At 38.1% G+C, this 18,086-nt stretch overlaps 1 protein-coding gene across 6 annotated transcripts in view; it reads left to right on the top strand.

Annotated features, from left to right (window-relative positions):
- Nucleotides 1–1,363: 1,363 nt before the first annotated feature.
- Nucleotides 1,364–18,086, top strand: part of LOC145816230 (phosphatidate phosphatase PAH2-like) — a 58,378-nt gene continuing 41,655 nt past the window's right edge. For 4 of the 6 annotated variants that reach the window (XM_082912537.1, XM_082912541.1, XM_082912539.1 and 1 more), the window contains exons 1-4: nucleotides 1,364–3,701; nucleotides 3,842–3,916; nucleotides 3,988–4,223; nucleotides 4,320–4,393. In XM_082912537.1, the coding sequence (XP_082768663.1) occupies nucleotides 1,508–3,701; nucleotides 3,842–3,916; nucleotides 3,988–4,223; nucleotides 4,320–4,393 (2,579 nt within the window). In that variant the 5' untranslated portion in view covers nucleotides 1,364–1,507. The remainder of the gene's footprint in view (nucleotides 3,702–3,841; nucleotides 3,917–3,987; nucleotides 4,224–4,319; nucleotides 4,394–18,086) is intronic. The other 2 variants (XM_082912538.1, XM_082912542.1) reach the window with 1 other exon arrangement.

Here is an 18,086-nt window from a genome sequence, read left to right as displayed (position 1 = left end):
CATAATATTAAACAAAAATTGTTCAACATTAATCTTTCATAATTTTTTGAAACATAAACATTTAGATCGTTCCACCATTAACTTAAATAAATATAATATGTAGCAAGTAAATATATATGATTTAAGTTATATAGTTTGATTCGGTTCAAATCCAAACCCATGGACATAAATCCAGAATCGATCTATAGAGACCCTTTCTCCAATTTTCTAAATCAGAATCGAATCATGAATTAAAAAAGCCATCGGCGGAGGGTTGTTTAAAAGCATGGATAGAACTTTTTGTCTCAATCACCGGGGGTGGTGACACACTAGCCTTGCACACGAAAGAGCAGGGCTCGGATTTTGGAGATATAAATTTCACAAAATAAATATATTATATTCTGATCGTGACTCTGTCTCTTGTTGCGGGGTAGGTGAAGTCCATTGTTACCTTAGTGGAGGGTCATTTTCTATGAGTTAAGTTAAATTTGATTGTCAATCAATTATTATAGAATAAGAACCTACGAATGCTATGATACTTCACGGAACGTCTTTTTTATAGTTAAAAAAAAAAATTGTCTCCACCTAATAAAAGCCATTCCACCTAACTCATTCAACCCGAGTTTTTTTTTTTTTTTTGTTTTACAAATATTCTAAAAAATCAAATTATCAAATTATTTATTAAAGTAACTTACTTTTCAAATTATTTATCAAAATAATTTACTTTTCAAACAATTTATTAAACTAGCCTACTTTTTTAAAAAATATTTTAAAAATACAAATTCAAAATGAGAGTATATCAGGAAATCACACATTCTTCCTACCGACTTTTCCCAGAATACAAACGCCAGACCAGTTGTTGCTCTCTCTCTCTGCCCTCGTCCATATAGACTGAGAAAACTGTTAGCCGTTTGTTTACAAAGCTCACTTTCTTCTACTCGGGTCAGTCTCCTTTTCCCAAACCCTCCTGATTACGTTGGCGATTCTTTCATCTAAAGTGTATGTATATACAATACAATAAGATGTTTATATAAAAGGGGTAATATACACGGTCATGTTCTTTGGAGTGTCTTGCTGATTAGATATTTGCCCCATCCGATTAATAATGTAGAAGCGAATATGTTGTTCAACGTACGAGAACGTTTTTTCAGTTTTTTCTCATATGGGTTTGGCTTTAAATTTGTACTATCAAATATTTTTTGAGCTGGGTTTGGTGTACTGTTAAAGACTTGTTCGTCGTTTTTCTCTGTTAATTGAAGTTGGGTCTTATGCAAATTCATGAATTTTTTATGGAGTTATAAGCTTTGCTGTTTTGGTGGGACAATCAATTGGGTTATTGAGCTGTGATATTCCAACATGATCTAGCAGAGAGTAATGGTAGATAAGTTATGAGCTAAAAGTCTCGTTCCCAATTTTTCCGGCGATTGATTGATTCATGGATGGTTAATGTATGATGAGGTTTTGAAATTTTTATTTATTTTATTTTTTTGCTATCTGGGTGGTCGGAGAAATTTGGATTTCTTGGAGAATGTATGCAGTGGGGAGGCTTGGCAACTACATCTCCCGAGGAGTTCATACTGTGTCTGGGCCCTTTCATCGATTTAGTGGTGCTGTAGATATAATTGTGGTGGAACAGCAAGATGGGACCTTCAAATCATCACCTTGGTATGTTCGGTTTGGGAAATTTCAAGGGGTTCCCAAGACAAAAGAGGAAGTGGTCAACATAAGTGTCAATGGAGTCCAAGCAGATTTCCATATGTATTTGGATCACAAAGGGGAAACCTACTTTCTCAGTGAGGTGGATGTTGAAGAGGGGAATTCTGTATTTTATCCTCCATTTTCGGATGAGCAGTCCCGGAGTAGTACTAGTCCATTGAAGTCCAAAAGTTTCCACTATGAAGCTAATCAGTCTGATTTGGTTACTCATATTGATGTCACTAATGTGAAGATTTTGACAAGGAAAAGTTCATGCAGGTCTCGTATTTTTGGTCTTGTTTTTGGAAGGAAGTCAATGAAAGAGGATACTAGTCAAGAGCAAGAGGCTGGCCCTGGTGTTGTACGAGCAGATTCATTGGAGCGGGCTAAACTTGTAGCTAACCTCTTGGAAGTGAACTGGTCTACAAATCTTGCATGTACTAAGCGGAGGAAAACTAACGTGTCACGGCTTTCTGCTCCCGATATTCCAGGTGGCGAAGCAAACAATGATTTGCCAATTAAGGTTGGACAGGGTGAGACGGATTCTCCATTGCAGGACAACATGGTACATAGTTTAGACTATCGTGTGTTGCATGAAGGAATTAGTTTATATGACAGCAAAATGGGCAATAGTTATCAGAAACTGGGGAGTTCTGATAAGGATTTTGGTGTGGAAATCTCACATTTAAACACTAAGCACATTGTTGAAACATCCTCTTTTGGTGAAAGTGGTTTGCATGAAAATTATAGTTTGAATTCTCAAACAGTAAGGAAGATTGATCAATTAGGTGGAATGAATGTAGATCATGATGAGAATGCTAGGCGTTTCATCTCTAAGACCATAAGTCCTGATCCAGATCCTGCTCAGCTCAGTGCATGTCCCAGCACGAAGCTTGATGAACAGGTTCTTAAGGAGGACATTGTTTTACCAGGCGATGGGGTCTCCAAGGAGGAGAGGGGAGAAGATAGATTCGAAGCTTTTGTTTACTGTGAAACTTTAGAGAACTCAAAGGTAGGAGGATTGGAGGATTTATATGCCAAAACACTTCATCAGACAGCTGGGCTAATATCTGAGGTAACCTCTCTACAAGAAACTAGTTTATTAGTAGCAAATGGGGGACGACCTTTAGATGTTCCAGATTTGTTAGCAGATGGCATATGTGACAACGAGGCACAGATTCTTGGTAGTGAGGGAACTTCTTTGAACACAATTGCAAATAGAATTGTAAGTGAAACCTGTACTCCATTGGTGACTGTTGACCCAATATATGGTTCCGTAAAAAAAGATGAGTTATGCAGCATTTGCACTATTGCTGATTTCAACAAGTCAATTTATGAAGTACAAGATGAGCAAAATATTAGGGATGGAGATAACATAAGCAATTTCCAGTATTCTTCAAAGCCAATTAGTGAATCTCAAGCATTTAGGGGTGACAGTTTCACAACAAAGGTAATGACTGTTTCACCATCAGACATCTCAGAGGAAGAACAGCTCCTTTTTGGTGATCTTGATGATTTCAATCATGGGGACGTTAAATGCATAGAGTCAATTTCTTCAGTTCATGTTGAGCAAGAAGATCGGCCCTCAGTTGCTCCAAATGTTAGTGAAGCAGTGATTGAGTCACTCAACCCAAATGATGAGTTACATTCATCTCCAGACAAGTTTGTTCAAGAGAATATGCCAAATGATGTTGAAGACTTCAGACAAAAGTCAAGGATAGTTTCAACTTTCATTAATATTCCACGAAGTAATAAAGTTGCTGGTGAGGATGTTGAGAGGATGGCTGAATCTTTACCTAGTAGGTGGTCTCACATGGATGTATTAGATGTAGATGACCCTCTCTGTTCTTTAGGCCATTCTCTAGATTCAAATTCTGAATCCTTGAAGTGGATGCTACTGAGGGGAGACATTTCAAGCTGTATAAAGTCAGATGAAGACAAAGATCTTGTATCCCAGGCACAACCAACAGTCAAGGATGCTCAAATTTCACAGGAGCCTAAAGAAGTACCTGCCAGCCCTGCAGTCGGTAAGAGAACTACTTGCTTATATGCCATATATAGGTCAAAACTTACATATTTGCTGGTTGATTGGGAACTGAATTGAAAGGATGGCTATATTGCCAGAACATTTTTCTTGTGGATTGACAAAAAAAAATTTCTTTTTCAGCATCACCCCTTGTGGGAGAATACCTGTTTACCCATCCAGTTGCATCCCTCAGTCTGTCCATGCATGGAGAAGAAGGTCCCTCATCCTCACATGTTTGAACTGAAATTCATGATAGTTATTTTGATCATATTGAGAAACTTTTTCAGGCAATCCATCTAAAGCCATTGATACCTCCCAGCCAACTCATAGTTGTACAAGTTCTGATGGTGAAAATACTTTGGAGAGCTCTATTGGTTTGGATGGGGAAAGAGATGTGCTTGTCAAGAAGAAGAAAGTGAGGGCAGTCACTCCAACTTCTGAACAGCTGGCATCCTTGAATCTGAAAAAAGGGAAGAATACAGTAACCTTCACATTCTCAACTGCGATGCTGGGGCCACAGCAGGTTGTTTGTTATGCATTGTTTGATTGCAATTCTCTCTCTCTCTCTCTCTCTCTCTCTCTCTCTCTCTCTCTCTCACTCGAAGTATTGACTTAACAGGTTGATGCTAGAATCTTTTCTTGGAAATGGGACACTCGTGTAGTCATTTCCGATATTGATGGGACGATTACCAAGTAAGATTATCCTTACCCTTTTTTTTTTGGGTTTTTTCCCGTCAGTTCAAGAGTTTACCAATAGTAATATATATCTTAATGTAGTTAATACTGGAAGTCACGTTTGTACAGTTGGGTTCTATTTCTTGCATCAGACTATTAAGAATATAAGAGCTTGATATACATTGTTGGGCTCTTACAAGCTTAAGCTTTTGTGATAATTGGTCTCCTAACATGATATCTGAGATCTGATTCAAGGAGGTGTTGTGTTCAATTCTTGTTAAAACCATTCGTTCCTCCATATTAATGTGCACTATTTCATGATGGGTTTATGCACCATTTTCATTTTGTGTTATTTTGTCTCTCAACGTGCGAGAGGGGCTGCAGGTAACTAACAGTTTGATACAATTTTTGGCCAGTGTTGCTTTACAAGATAGAATGTTGGGCAATTAGAAGCAACACATTCATAAAATCAGTGTAGCAGATGATATGATCACTTTAAATGGATATGTTAGGGGAGTAGAAGACCTAAATTGACATGGGATGTCATAGTAGAAAATGATATGAATTTATTTAATTTAATTGAGCATATAGCCCTTAAATAGTACGGAATGGTGCGGAATGGTGAAAAATGATTCATGTAGTCGACCCACTTGCGTGGGACATAAGGCGTTGTTTTGTTTGGTTTGGTTTGTGAGCCTTCATAGTAATGTGCCCTAATATTTCTGATTGGTGAAGCTGCTGCTGAAGAAGATTGAAGAGAGGTGAAAATGGTTGTTCATGTTTATGACTTTGGAAGTGACTATTGTAATTTTGTGCATTCTCATCTGTTCGCTAGTTAGTTTTGGATGTTTTGTCAAAAAATTTAGGGTGTTTGAATTCATTATGTTAATTGAATGATGGGATAATATGTACATATTTTTTTTGGGTAGCATTTCAAAAGTATATATTTGTTTTCATGAGCATTTTATGAGTCATTCTTTTCCTTATAAAGAAATGATTAGACATGTTACCCGAAAAGCAACCTAGGAGAGGGGGAGGGGGGTGAATTGGGTTTTTACAAATTAAAACTAACAACTATCCAAATAAAATTAAGTTCTAGTGCAGCAGCTATAACAGATGAAAATCAAGTATATCAGATGAATACCACAGTAAATATGAATATGAAGTTAAAGAGATAAGGAAAGAGAATGCAAACAGATTTATAGTGGTTTGGTTTCATCCAAGCCTACGTCCATTCCTCAAACTTCAACTTGAGATTTTCCACTATTCTTCAACCTTCTAGCTTCACAGGGGTGCTAGCAACCTTACACATGGAGCAATCCTCCACAGATTTTCATAGACTATTCAAGCCTTCAAACCCTTGAAGACCTTAGGTGATTTCACTATCACTCTAAAAGAATCAAGAAAAATGAGTGTTCTACACTCTTACAGGATTTGTGATGAATATTTTTGCTCTCAAAGAAAGCTACAATGAAAACCTCTCGAAGGTAGATACAAAATATGAAAGCTCAATTTTTTAGTAAAACCTCTCAAAGGCAGATGAACAAATATCTACGCTCAGTGTTTAACTTCTGAAGAAGATGAATGAATCAAAGACGAATGCTTTAGATATCTCTGAGAGTGAGTTTGAGATTGATGATTGAGTCAAAGAAATTTTTTTGGCTCAAATGTGTTTTTCTACGGCTGAAGTTGTATTTAAATGAAGTACACATCCAGTAATTTGACCGTTGCTCATTGAAGAGATGCGTGACATTTTTGGTTAAATTTACGTTGCCCAACTTGAGTAGTTTTCATTTCCCATATTTTGTTTAAATCATGGAATGACGGGTTTAATCAAATAGCCGTTGACAATCATTACAATAAGAAGAGTCATTGCAACAAAAAGATCGTTGCAGTAAAGATTACACAAGGCGGTCGTCCACCTGGATGTCCTGACTGATGTCCTCTTGTGTTGTTCGATCATCTAGTCTTGGTTATAGCTAGCCGGTCATTAGGCCCGATTGACAAGGGTGATAGCCGTGGACGACAAGTTCTCTGGAATTTGCAAAACTGAACAATTCTTCCAACCGATTGTCCCACCGGTCATCCGGCTGATCGTCCAACCGGTCATCTGGCCAAGGGCGGTTGTCCGGCCTCGGGTTGGTTGTTTGGTCCTACTGGTTTGGTGGCCTGAATCTTACATGCTTTCTCAGGAAATGACCGTTGCATCAATATTACACAAGGTAGTCGTCCTGGGGGATGTCCACAATAGTGCCCACATTAAATAATTTTATAAAAATTTAAGAGATAAAAATTATTATAAAGATAAAATAAATAATTTTTGTTTAATATTTAACAACTAAAAAATAAATCAAAACAAAAACCATTAATCATAAAAATTCATTTTGTCTAATATTTAACAACTAAAAATAAATCAAACCAAAAACCGTTAATCATCAAAATTCATATTATTTTTAACAAAACATTAAAAAAAAAAAAAAAAACTAAATTCTTGATCTACTGAGCTCCTCAAACATGCGAGATAATGATCTTGTTAATTATGTTATATAATGATCTTGGAGATTATAATCATGACTCCATTTTGGGGTGTTTTGGGAAAAATTGGCTTTTTTTGGGGCTAAAATCCACAAAAAGACAAAATAGGCTAAAATAGTCAATAAGACAAAATGTCACATCAAATCCATAATCATTTCACTTTTTCTCTCATAAATATCACATTCAACTACAAAAAAATCCAACTCTCTTCTTAAACACAAATATTTTAGCCTATGAAGCATGGACACGCAAAAATGGAAGTTGTGGTAGTGTCGGATACGGGGACACGCCAGGGACACGGGGACACGCTAGGGACACGACATCTGGCGTGTCCCCATAATTTAATTTGTTTTTTTGCAAGGGACACGGCGGAGACAGGGTGGGAACACTCGTGTCCAAATCTGGACATGCCATCGGACACGGCGAGAAGAGTAAACGAAAGAGAAAAGGAGTACAAACCTGGTTGGTGACTTCTTAGAGCCCTTCGACTTCGACCATCCAGAGCCCCCTTCGACTTCTCAGATCTCTCTCTCGCCTTCCCTCTCTCCCTCGTGATCGCTCTCACTTCTGTCTCCCTCTCTCGCTTCTGTCTCTTTCTCTCTCGCTTCTATCTCCCGTCTTTATCTCTTGAATCTTGATTCATATATAATATATGTAACTATTATTATTATATAATAACTATTATTATTATATATTATGTAATAGTTATATATAACATAAATATACTTATAAGATAATATATAATACATATTATAAGATAATATATACTTATACATATTAATAAATAAAAAAATAAACACATGTATGTAAAATAAAATAAAAAAAAATTAATTGAAACACATTATTTACAAAATATAATAAAAAAATAACATAATTAATATGTATTAAAATAAAAATATTTATAAAAAAATTAAAAAATTTGCCGTGTCTGTGTCCCCATTTTTTAGAAATTGCTGTGTCCCGTGTCCGTGTCCGTGTCTGTATCCATATCCGTATGCGTGTCCGTGTCTGTGTCCGTGCTTCATAGATTTTAGCCTACTAAATAGCCAAAAGCTAAAATAGCCAGCTAAAATAGCCTACTAAAATAGCGAACTTCCCAAACGAGATGTGATCAACCTTGTTATGTTAAACACAATTTATTGATTCATTATAAGTTGTTTAAGTTGCTCCTATAGTTGTCAAGAAGATAGTGTTGAGTAGTAAAATCCAGTTGCTATGTATCAATGAGGCCTAGAATTGTGGTGATAATATTGTTACATTCACTAAGGATGTGTTAAATACAATATTTCAAGGCAGTGAAGACCATGGAACCTTGAGAAGGGCTTCTCTTGGTTTCAAGTTGCAAGTTGACTAAAAATATTATTTCATCTTTTATCTATACTCCTTAAAGTGATATGCATCTTTGGAGCTTATCATACCTAATTTACAATATATCATGATTCTGAAAGGCTAAAAGTATTGACTAGGACTGAGGAATGAAATCCTCTGTGGCTAGAGACTGTGGAGTAGAGAAACGTGAAATCTTTCAACACATTTCGAAATTCATGTTGCAAGCATCCACTATTTAGTTTTTGGACTAAACGGTGTTGATTATTTGATAGCATGTTCCTATTTCGGATCTGGATCCCAGATCGTGAATTACACACCTTAAAACAAGTGAGATCTCTGATTCATGAAGAACATAAATTTAACAAAGTAATATTCAAACAAAATAATTATTTTATTGAAATTATGGGTATTTAGAACCCTTGGATACACGTAATACAACTATTGGGTTTGGAACCCTTTACCTATAGCCTGCCATTGTATTACATGCCGGTGCGTTAAGTGTTGAGTACTGAAGTTTGTTGCTCTTGACAACAACTTTTGAATTCTCTTGGTCTCTCTTCTTCTTTTTGATTGCTTTTGTTTCTCTCATCTTTTCTTCTTGCTTCTAGTTTTCGACCTCTCGATTTTTGATCCCCCTATTTTGTGTGATGGTCCTTGTATTTATAGAGAGTCATCTGTGTGATAGATAAGAGAATCTTATCTCTATTTTGAATTTCAAACTGTATGATAGCATTGTTTGAATTCAAATGTAATGTTATCATAACAAATTTGGTTGATCATGTTTATCCCTTGTAGTTTCCTTTATGTAGACTCTATAGGTGTCATCCTTTGGTTTGGTGTATTGTCTTTCGAGTCTTGTAGGCTTCAAGTGTCATTTGAAGATCTTGAGTAACATCATTTAAATATGACGTTATGGTACCTTATTGTGTACTTCAACAAATCATATTGATCATTTTTAGAGTTGGCATCCTACAACTCCTCCACTATAGGCGCTGTATGTGTTGTCGCTTGATTGATTATGTCATTATCCATGTGTCACTTGGCTTATATGGGTTCAATGACTCTGAGTTTCAGCGGTCTCATCATCCCGTTGAATTTGAAATCTTATCATAAATTTGGTTGAAATTTATGTGCCAGCCAACAAATTCCCCCGCATGATTCATACATGTGAATTTTAATTGTATGACTCACAACTATTTGGCACTTTGTGTTTAGACCCTCTTTAGATTATGGATGAGAATATTTCTTGGCCTTGGTCTGTTTAAGCTCCTTTGTTAAGACTATTTTTGGATGACGGGTTTTTATGTTGAGCCCTTTTTCTCAGGCTTTGTATACTTTTGGGATTTTTTATTTATTTTTTCTTGCTAGACCATATATGGACCCCAAAGACTTTAATTGATCCCTTTTTTATATAGGTTGGTTGTGCCTTATAGTCCAAGGACCATTTATTTAGTTTTGTTATGTGGGTCCCCCTTTTTGTTTTTTCAGTCAACCTTTTATAGCCCCACTAAGTGAAATTCCATGTGAGGACTTAGATTACTCCAAAAAAAGAATTATATATATATATACATCAGGAGATCCAATCTAAGTAAAATTGGACTAGTGTTTCATCAAGGCACCATTTTTAAGTGACTGTGTTCCTAATGGACTCATGTACTTGAATGAGTATAAGACTCACCACCCACCCTTTGTAACCTATGTACTTGTTTAATTTAGGGGTCAAAACTTTTGTTTGTTGTTGTTGCCATCTTTTTGCATTTGTTCTTTTATTGTACTAGGTATGTGCCTTGTTACTCAGTCTTAGGTAGAACTCAACCTAAAAAACTAGCTATTGAGGTGATGGGGCTCTTACGCTTTTGGTAATTTGGGACTTCGCTTCCCTCACGCTCAACATGCTCACTCGACAACACCTGTGGCATGCAAGCCAAGGGCACACACCCTACCCAACATTGGTACTTCGCTTTGATACCATGTTATACGGTCTTGTGTAAAACTCAACCCCAAAAGCTAGCTATTGAGGTGATAGTGCCCTCACGCTTACATGCTTAACATTATTTTTAGTACTCGGGCGATGTGCAATTTCGCTTCACACCCTCCCTTATGCCCAGCGTGCAAACCAGGGACACACACTGTGTTAGGATAGGAAATAATATTTATATATTTTATTCTTATTTGGTTTTATTTTCCCTTGATTGATGTAATTGGTTGGCCCATAATTTATGCCTTATGACACTCATGTAATTACCCATTAGTATCAATATAAAAGGGAATGAGGTCTAACTCATTCCCTAACTCTTTCTCTTCTCTAAACCTGCATGGTATCAGAGCCACTTCTCTCTGCCTCAATAGGAGAAACCTAAGCACCACCACCTTTCTTCCACCGCAGGACTGCCCAAGCCATCCAGATCCTTGCTTGGGACAGTTGACCCCTACCCAGGCCAACCGAAGGAAGTTCCTAGCCATTTGGCCCTTACCCAGTTAAGCAGAAGGTTAGTCGGCTTTCTCCCAAGCAAGCTGAAGCTTCCTCTGTTCTCCTCTAGGCCTGTCGGCAGCCCTAGCTTGTCTTTCTAGGTCTGTCGGCACACTTGGAACCCTTCTTTGTCTTCCTTTAGGCCTGTTGATAGCCCCTTGGTTGGTCGACGGGTGCCTTCGTTGACTAGTGCCTTATGGTCTGAGTTCTTCTCTCTTTCGTCTTTCTTTCATCTTTGTTTTTCTTCTCTTCTAAAACAATAGCAAAAAAAAAATAAAAAATAATAAAAATAATAATAAATAAATAAATAAATAAAACGAAAAAAATGCAGTAAAAAAAAAAAATCTTAATTCTTTATGCTTTTATAGGAGTAGTGGTGTCTTTCTTTCCACAATTATCTTTCGGGTTTGTGATTGGCATTGTGTTTGAGAGTTAAATAGTAGAGTATCCATGGTAGATTTCCTTAGTGTGTCCACTACTTCTCAACCACCTAAGAGCAAGAGTTCCATTATACCTCCTACTATGATTGATAACCTCAACCCTGGCCTTAAGATCACCACCTCTCTATTCAATGGTAAGAATTATCTAGCCTGGTCGTAGAGTCTAACTGTTTTTTTGAGGAGTAGAGAGAAGATGGGGTATGTTGATGGAAGGATACATGCACCCAGTACCACGGATCCTAGTTATGACCAATAGGAGATCACCAACTCGTTAATCATGGGTTGGTTGATCCATTCTATGGTAATTGATATTGAAGAGGGCTACCTATCTATTGACACTGCTCAGGATATTTGGGAGGCTATAGCTACTGCTTACTCTAGGAAGGGGAACTTCTTATAGGCTTTCGAGTTATGTCGCTCCATTGAAAGGTCAGTATAAGGTGAGATGACTATTCTCTAGTATTTTACCTTCCTTAGCAATGGGTGGAAGCGGCTTGATCACTTTCAGGATTGCAAGCATGTTTGTCCCGCTGATTCTGCTAGTTACCCGAAGGTTATGGCGCAAGAGCGGGTTTTCAAGTTCTTGGAAGGCCTAAATGTGGAGTATGATCTGGTTTGGAGTAGAGTACTTGGCATGGATGTGCTTCTTTCTCTCCAGGAAGCCTTTGCTTTTGTGCAAAATGAGGAGAGTCGCCACTCTGCGATGCTTCCTTCTACTACTACTGATTGCTCAGCCTTGGTTTCTACCCCCTCTCGCGATGGCGACCGTGTGACTCGTGGTTCTCGTCCTTCCTTTGAGAAGGATAATCTTTTTTGTGACTATTGCCGTAGACGTCAACACACCCGAGAGACTTGCTTACTTGTTGGAAGATGCATGGGACTCCTTCTGGTGGTCGAGGAGACCGTCCTGGTCCTCGAGGGGGGAGGTTTGGTTTGTCTAGAGGCCGAGGGGCCAATGCTCGGGTACATCTTTCAGACACGGTTGAGTCACCATCTTCCTCTCCAGTTGTCTCCCTGTTGCTGATGTTTCAGGGTTATCTGCCTTGGATTTTGAGATTGCTCTTTGCCACTTGCTAGACTGTCGAGCTTCCATTTCTGCTACAAGTGCACCCTCTTCTTCCTTTGCCAATTCAGGTAACTTGGCTTCCTCCCCATGTGTATTGCTATCTCATACAGCTGTACGATGGATTATTGATTTTGGTGCTTTTGACCATATGTCTGGCTCCTCTAATTTATTCTCAGAGTATTAACCCTTCCTCAGGTCAGGAAAAAGTGCGTATTGCTAATGGTATTATTTCGTCTATGTCAGGGAAAGGTTTAATTCATGCCACTTCTTCCCTTCCTTTGTCCTCTGTTCTCCATGTTTCCAATTTTAGTGTTAATCTTCTATCTTTGAGTCGTTTTACTTGTGATTTAAATTGTAGCGTGACGTTTTTTCTTGATCATTGTCTTTTTCAAGACCTTATCACAAGGAAGAGGATTGGCAGTGATAGAGAGGTACATGGTCTCTATATTCTGGATCAGACGGACAAGCTGGCTCATTCATCTATTCAGTTACCATCCACCACGGAAGACCTTTGGCTGTGGCACCGTCGCTTAGGACATCCCTCTTTTTTATTACTTAAGAATTTATTTCCTTCTGTTTTTGAGAGATTTTTAATGTGAGTCTTGTCAACTTGGAAAACAACACCGAGCCTCTTTTGCTTCTTCTATTAATAAAAGTTCAGTTTCATTTTCTTTAATTCATTCTGATGTATGGGGTCCTTCCTGTTTTGTGTCTTTAAACGGTCAAAAATGGTTTGTTACTTTCATAGATGACTGTTCCAAGGCCACTTGGGTATATCTGATGAAAGATAAAAGTGAGGTGTTTTCTGTGTTTCAAAACTTCCATAAAATGGTTTGTACTCAGTTTGGGGCGGTTATCAAACTATTACGTTCCGATAATGGGGAGGGAATATATTGACTCTGGTCTTGCCAATTATTTCGCCACTCATGGCATTATTCATCAAACTTCATGCACTAATACCCCTCAACAAAATTGTGTTGCCGAACGCAAAAATTGCCATCTCTTTGATGTGGCCCATTGTCTATCCTTTGAGATGCGGGTTTCTCAATCCTATTAGGGGGAAGTGGTTCTTACCGTCACTTATTTGATTAATTGTCTTCCTACCCAAGTCATTCAAAAACAAACACCTCTTCAAGTTCTTTTCGGGTCTACCTCTTCCGAGTTCTACATTTCTCCTAAGACTTTTGGCTGTGTTTGCTTTGTCGATAATCATTTACCCACTCGTGGTAAATTGAATCCCAGGTCTATTAAGTGTGTTTTTCTAGGTTATTTTGCAACCAAAAAGGGTTATAAGTGTTATCATCCTCCCACTCACAAATGGTTTGTCTCCATGGATGTCACAATCTTTGAGTCTCAGTCTTACTTTCTCACCTCCCCAGTGTCACAGTCATCCCTTCAGGGGGAGCCTTGGTGTGAAGAGATTGTTCCACTACCGCCAGTGGTTGAACAAATTGAGAATGATGCACCAGCAGTTGTTGTGGAAAAGGAAGCAGACAGTTTATGTCAGGGACAAGGATAGACAGAAAGTCACCTGGATGCAAGAGACTACTTTCCTTCATTTATTGCCAACTTCTTCTCCGGATGAGTGTCCAGAGTCATCTTCCTCTCCTGAAAACCCAGGTAATTTTGATCCTAATGCTCCTATTCCTGACTTTTCAGATCTTGATGTTCCAATTGCTAATAGGAAGGGGGTTAGGTCATGTACTCAGCATCCTATTACTAATCATGTCTCTTATTCTTATTTGTCTTCCTCATATAATGCCTTTCTATTTAAGATTTCTTCTGTGACTCTACCTACTAATTTTCAGGATGCTCTCTCTATTCCTGAATGGAAACATGCCATGATGGAGGAAATGAGAGCTCTCAGCAAGAATGGCACTTGGGAGTTAGTAGAGTTACCTAGAGCAAAAATCTAGTTGGGTGTAAGTGGGTGTATACTATAAAATACAAAGCAGATGGTTCCATAGAACGGTACAAAGTAAGACTGGTTGCTAAGGGCTTCACTCAGACTTATGGGGTTGATTAGCAGGAGATATTTGCACCGGTTGCTAAGATGAACTCTGTGAGAATGCTACTCTCTTTTGCAATAAATTTGGATTGGCCATTTCATCAGTTTGATGTGAATAATGCCTTCCTTCGTGGAGATCTAGTAGAAGAGGTCTATATGGATATTCCCCCTGGTTTTGCGGATGCTAAGTCCAAAGGTAAAATATACAGGCTCCGGATGTCATTTTATGGGCTAAAGCAGCCTCCTAGGGCTTGGTTTGAAAGGTTTGCTCAAATTATGTAGAGATGGGTTCAAGCAAAGTCAAGCTGATCGCACCTTGTTTGTGAAACACTCCTCACATGGTAAGACCACAGGCACAACTCTTATTGTTTATGTTGATGATATTGTTTTGATAGGAGATGACGTTGAGGAGATCCCTCAGTTGAAGGAATACTTAGCTAAGGAATTTGAAATCAAAGACTTGCGTAAATTAAAGTATTTCTTAGGCATTGAAGTAGCTAGGTCCCATAATGGTTTTTTCATATGTCACAGAAAGTATATACTTGACTTGCTAAAGGAAATTGGGATGCTTGGAGGTAGACTATGCAATACACCTCTAGAACTGGGCCAGAAACTAAGTGAGGATCAAGCAGGTGAGCCAGTGGACAGGGAGAGATACCAGAGACTAGTGGATAAGCTCATATACTTATCCTACTCACGTCTAAACATTACCATTGCAATGAGCATGGTTAGCCAGTTTATGCATGCTCCTAGAACTTCACACTTAGAGGCAGTTATGAGAATCCTGAGATACCTAAAGTCTTCTCCTGGAAAGGGTCTCTATTTCTCAAAACATGGACATATCGGCGTGGAAGCATTTACTGATGCGGATTGGGCTAGGTCCGTCACTGACAGACGGTCAACTTCTGGATATTGCACATTTGTTAAGAGGCAATTTAGTCACATGGTGAAGTAAAAAACAGAATGTGGTTGCTAAATCTAGTGCTGAGGCAGAATTCAAGGCTATGGCTGTGTATGTGAGTTGCTATGGATTAGACTATTATTGGGAGACTTGGGGATCCATTAGACCGATTCCATGAGGTTGTACTGTGACAACAAGGCGGGGATCAGCGTAGCTCATAATCCAGTTCAACATGACAGAACAAAGCATGTGGAGATTGATAGACACTTCATCAAGGAAAAATTCACTAATGGCACCATATGTACTCCATTTGTGAAGACTGGAGACCAACTAGCAGATGTTCTCACCAAAGGATTAGTGAGCAAACCATTTCATAACATTCTCAATAAGCTGGGCATGAGAAATATCTTCGCACCAGCTTGAGGGGGAGTGTTAGAATAGGAAATAATATTTATATATTTTATTCTTATTTGGTTTTATTTTCCCTTGTTTAATGTAATGGACTGACCCATAATTTATGCCTCTAATTACTCATTAGTATCAATATAAAAGGGAATGAGATATAACTCATTCCCCAACTCTTTCTCTTCTCTAAACCTACACATTGTCCCCATCCCCGTGTATTTCAGCTCTAATACCATGTTATACTGTATTGGGTAGAACTCAACCCCAAAAGCTAGCTATTGAGATGAGGGTGCCCTCACACTTTCATACAACATATTATTTTTGTAGTCAAGCAATGTGGGACTTTGCTTTATACCCTCCCTCAAGCCTAAAATGCTCACTTGGTAGCACCTACGGCATGCAGGCCAGGGACACACACCCTCACCCTTTTATAATACATATTTAGTAGCCAAGCAATATGGGACTTTTCTTTACACCCTCCCTCACGTCCAACGTGCTTTCTTGGAAGCACCTACAGTGTGCAAGCTAGGAACACGCACCCTATCCATAGCTTTTGGGGTTGAGTTCTACCTAAGACTGTGTAACATGGTTTCAGAGCCGAAGTATTTAGGGATGGGTAGGGTGCGTGTCCTTGGTCTGCACGCCATAAGTGCTACTAAGTGAGCACGTTGGCCTATATCGCTTAAGTACTAAAGTAATATTAAGCATGTAAGTGTGAGGGCACTCTCATATCTTGTGCTAGCTTTTGGGGTTGAGTTCTACCTAAGACCGTGCATCATACCCATCATAGCTTTCCTTTTACCTTTGGAACTATTATCCAACCTTCCTCTTCTTTTTTTTTTTTTCTTTCCCTTTTAAATTAGTCTTTTCATATTTCTGTTGGCAATTTTTTTTTTGTACGTTTCATTGGTTTCAACTAAGGCTGCAAACGAACCGAGCCGAGCCAAGCCAAGCTTTGCTGAGCTCGAGTTCGGCTCGTTTACTTATCGAGCTCGTTTATTGAGCTCGAGCTCGGCTTGATAAGAATCTGGGCTCGAGCTCGAGCTCAGCTCGGCTCGGCTCGTTAACATTAAAGAAACTCAAGCTTGGCTCGGTTCAGTTTGGTTCGATAATTTTTTTTAATATTATTTATATTATTTAAATAAAAATAATTAAATAAAAAAATATTATTTATATTATTTAATACATAAATAATGTATTTATATTATTATTTATATATATATTTATATATTATTTAATATATAAATAATATATTTATTATATAATTTAAATAAAGATAAACGAACTGAGCTTATGCGAGCTCGAGCTCTGCTCGTTTACTAAACGAGCCAAATAGTCGAGCTCGAGCTTGGCTCATTTACTAAACGAACCAAGCCGAGCCGAGCTTGTTCATGACCAGCTCGATTCATTTGCAGCCCTAGTTCCAACAAAGCCTTTTATTGTGTTAGCCAAGAATGTTAACATGAAAGCATTTTATTTGTCTATTAGGCTTACTTTTCCTAGTGGGTCTATTTGATGATAGACCCACCTTTCCAGTACATCAATATGACTTCTTAACCTATTCTTCCTTTGTATTTCCTTTTTATTTATTTATTTATTTTTTATAAAATACTTTTTTTTCCTTAACAGAAAACCCTCAGTCAGTGCCATAGTTGACCCAATATCAACCATCTCTTCCAGATCCTCACTTCCATGTTGTGACCTGAGATTTTTTTTTCTGAACACAACACTGCATGCGATCCTTTTCATATATTCTGTCTTTTCAAAGCAGACTCTTTTGACTTTATTGCTTTGTCTTTGCTTTCTCTTGTTGCAACTGGATGCAACCTTATTTGTTGTATCTAACAGTAACTGAATGTCTTATTTTGCCCCCCTCCCTACCCCTTTGTTTGGGGTGACAATAGCGTATATATATAACCCTTGCATTTTTGTACTTTTAGCAAACCTGCCCCGTCTTTCCAGCAGATCAGAATTTATGTTTGCAAACAAATTTCCCCGCGTGATTTGTAAAAGTGAATTTTAACTATGTGAATCACGACAATTTGCCTCTGTTTTTTCTTTGCCAGATCACCTTTAGATCATGAATTTTTATGTGGACATATTTCTTGGGCCTTTTATTTTATTTTATAGGCTTGGGTAAGGTCCAAAGAATTTAAATGGTTTTTTTTTTTTTTTTCCCCTTTGAATATGCTGTTGAATGACAGATTTGAAGCTTGGGTAACCAGCTTGGGTAATGATAGAATATCACCCCCTATTTATAAAAGAAGATTAGGGTTTACAAGAAATGCAATTACAAGATGATCCCTGAGTGCTATCCCTGAGTGCATAAAATGATTACAGTGATTACAGACAGACCCTAGTGTACCTTTCGGCTAATATAATATGCTAACACTTAATATAATATGCTAACACTCCCCCTCAAGCTGGTGCGAAGATATCTCTCATGCCCAGCTTGCCTACGATGTCATGAAATGGTTTATTCCCAATTCCCTTGGTGAGAATGTCAGCAAGTTGTTCACCAGACTGGACAAAGGGAGTACAAATGATACCACTAGTG

Source organism: Camellia sinensis, unplaced genomic scaffold (genome assembly GCF_055761805.1).
Source record: "Camellia sinensis isolate YWXY unplaced genomic scaffold, ASM5576180v1 Unanchor3, whole genome shotgun sequence".
NCBI lineage: Eukaryota > Viridiplantae > Streptophyta > Magnoliopsida > Ericales > Theaceae > Camellia > Camellia sinensis.
This window is presented reverse-complemented; position numbering and strand designations above follow the sequence as displayed.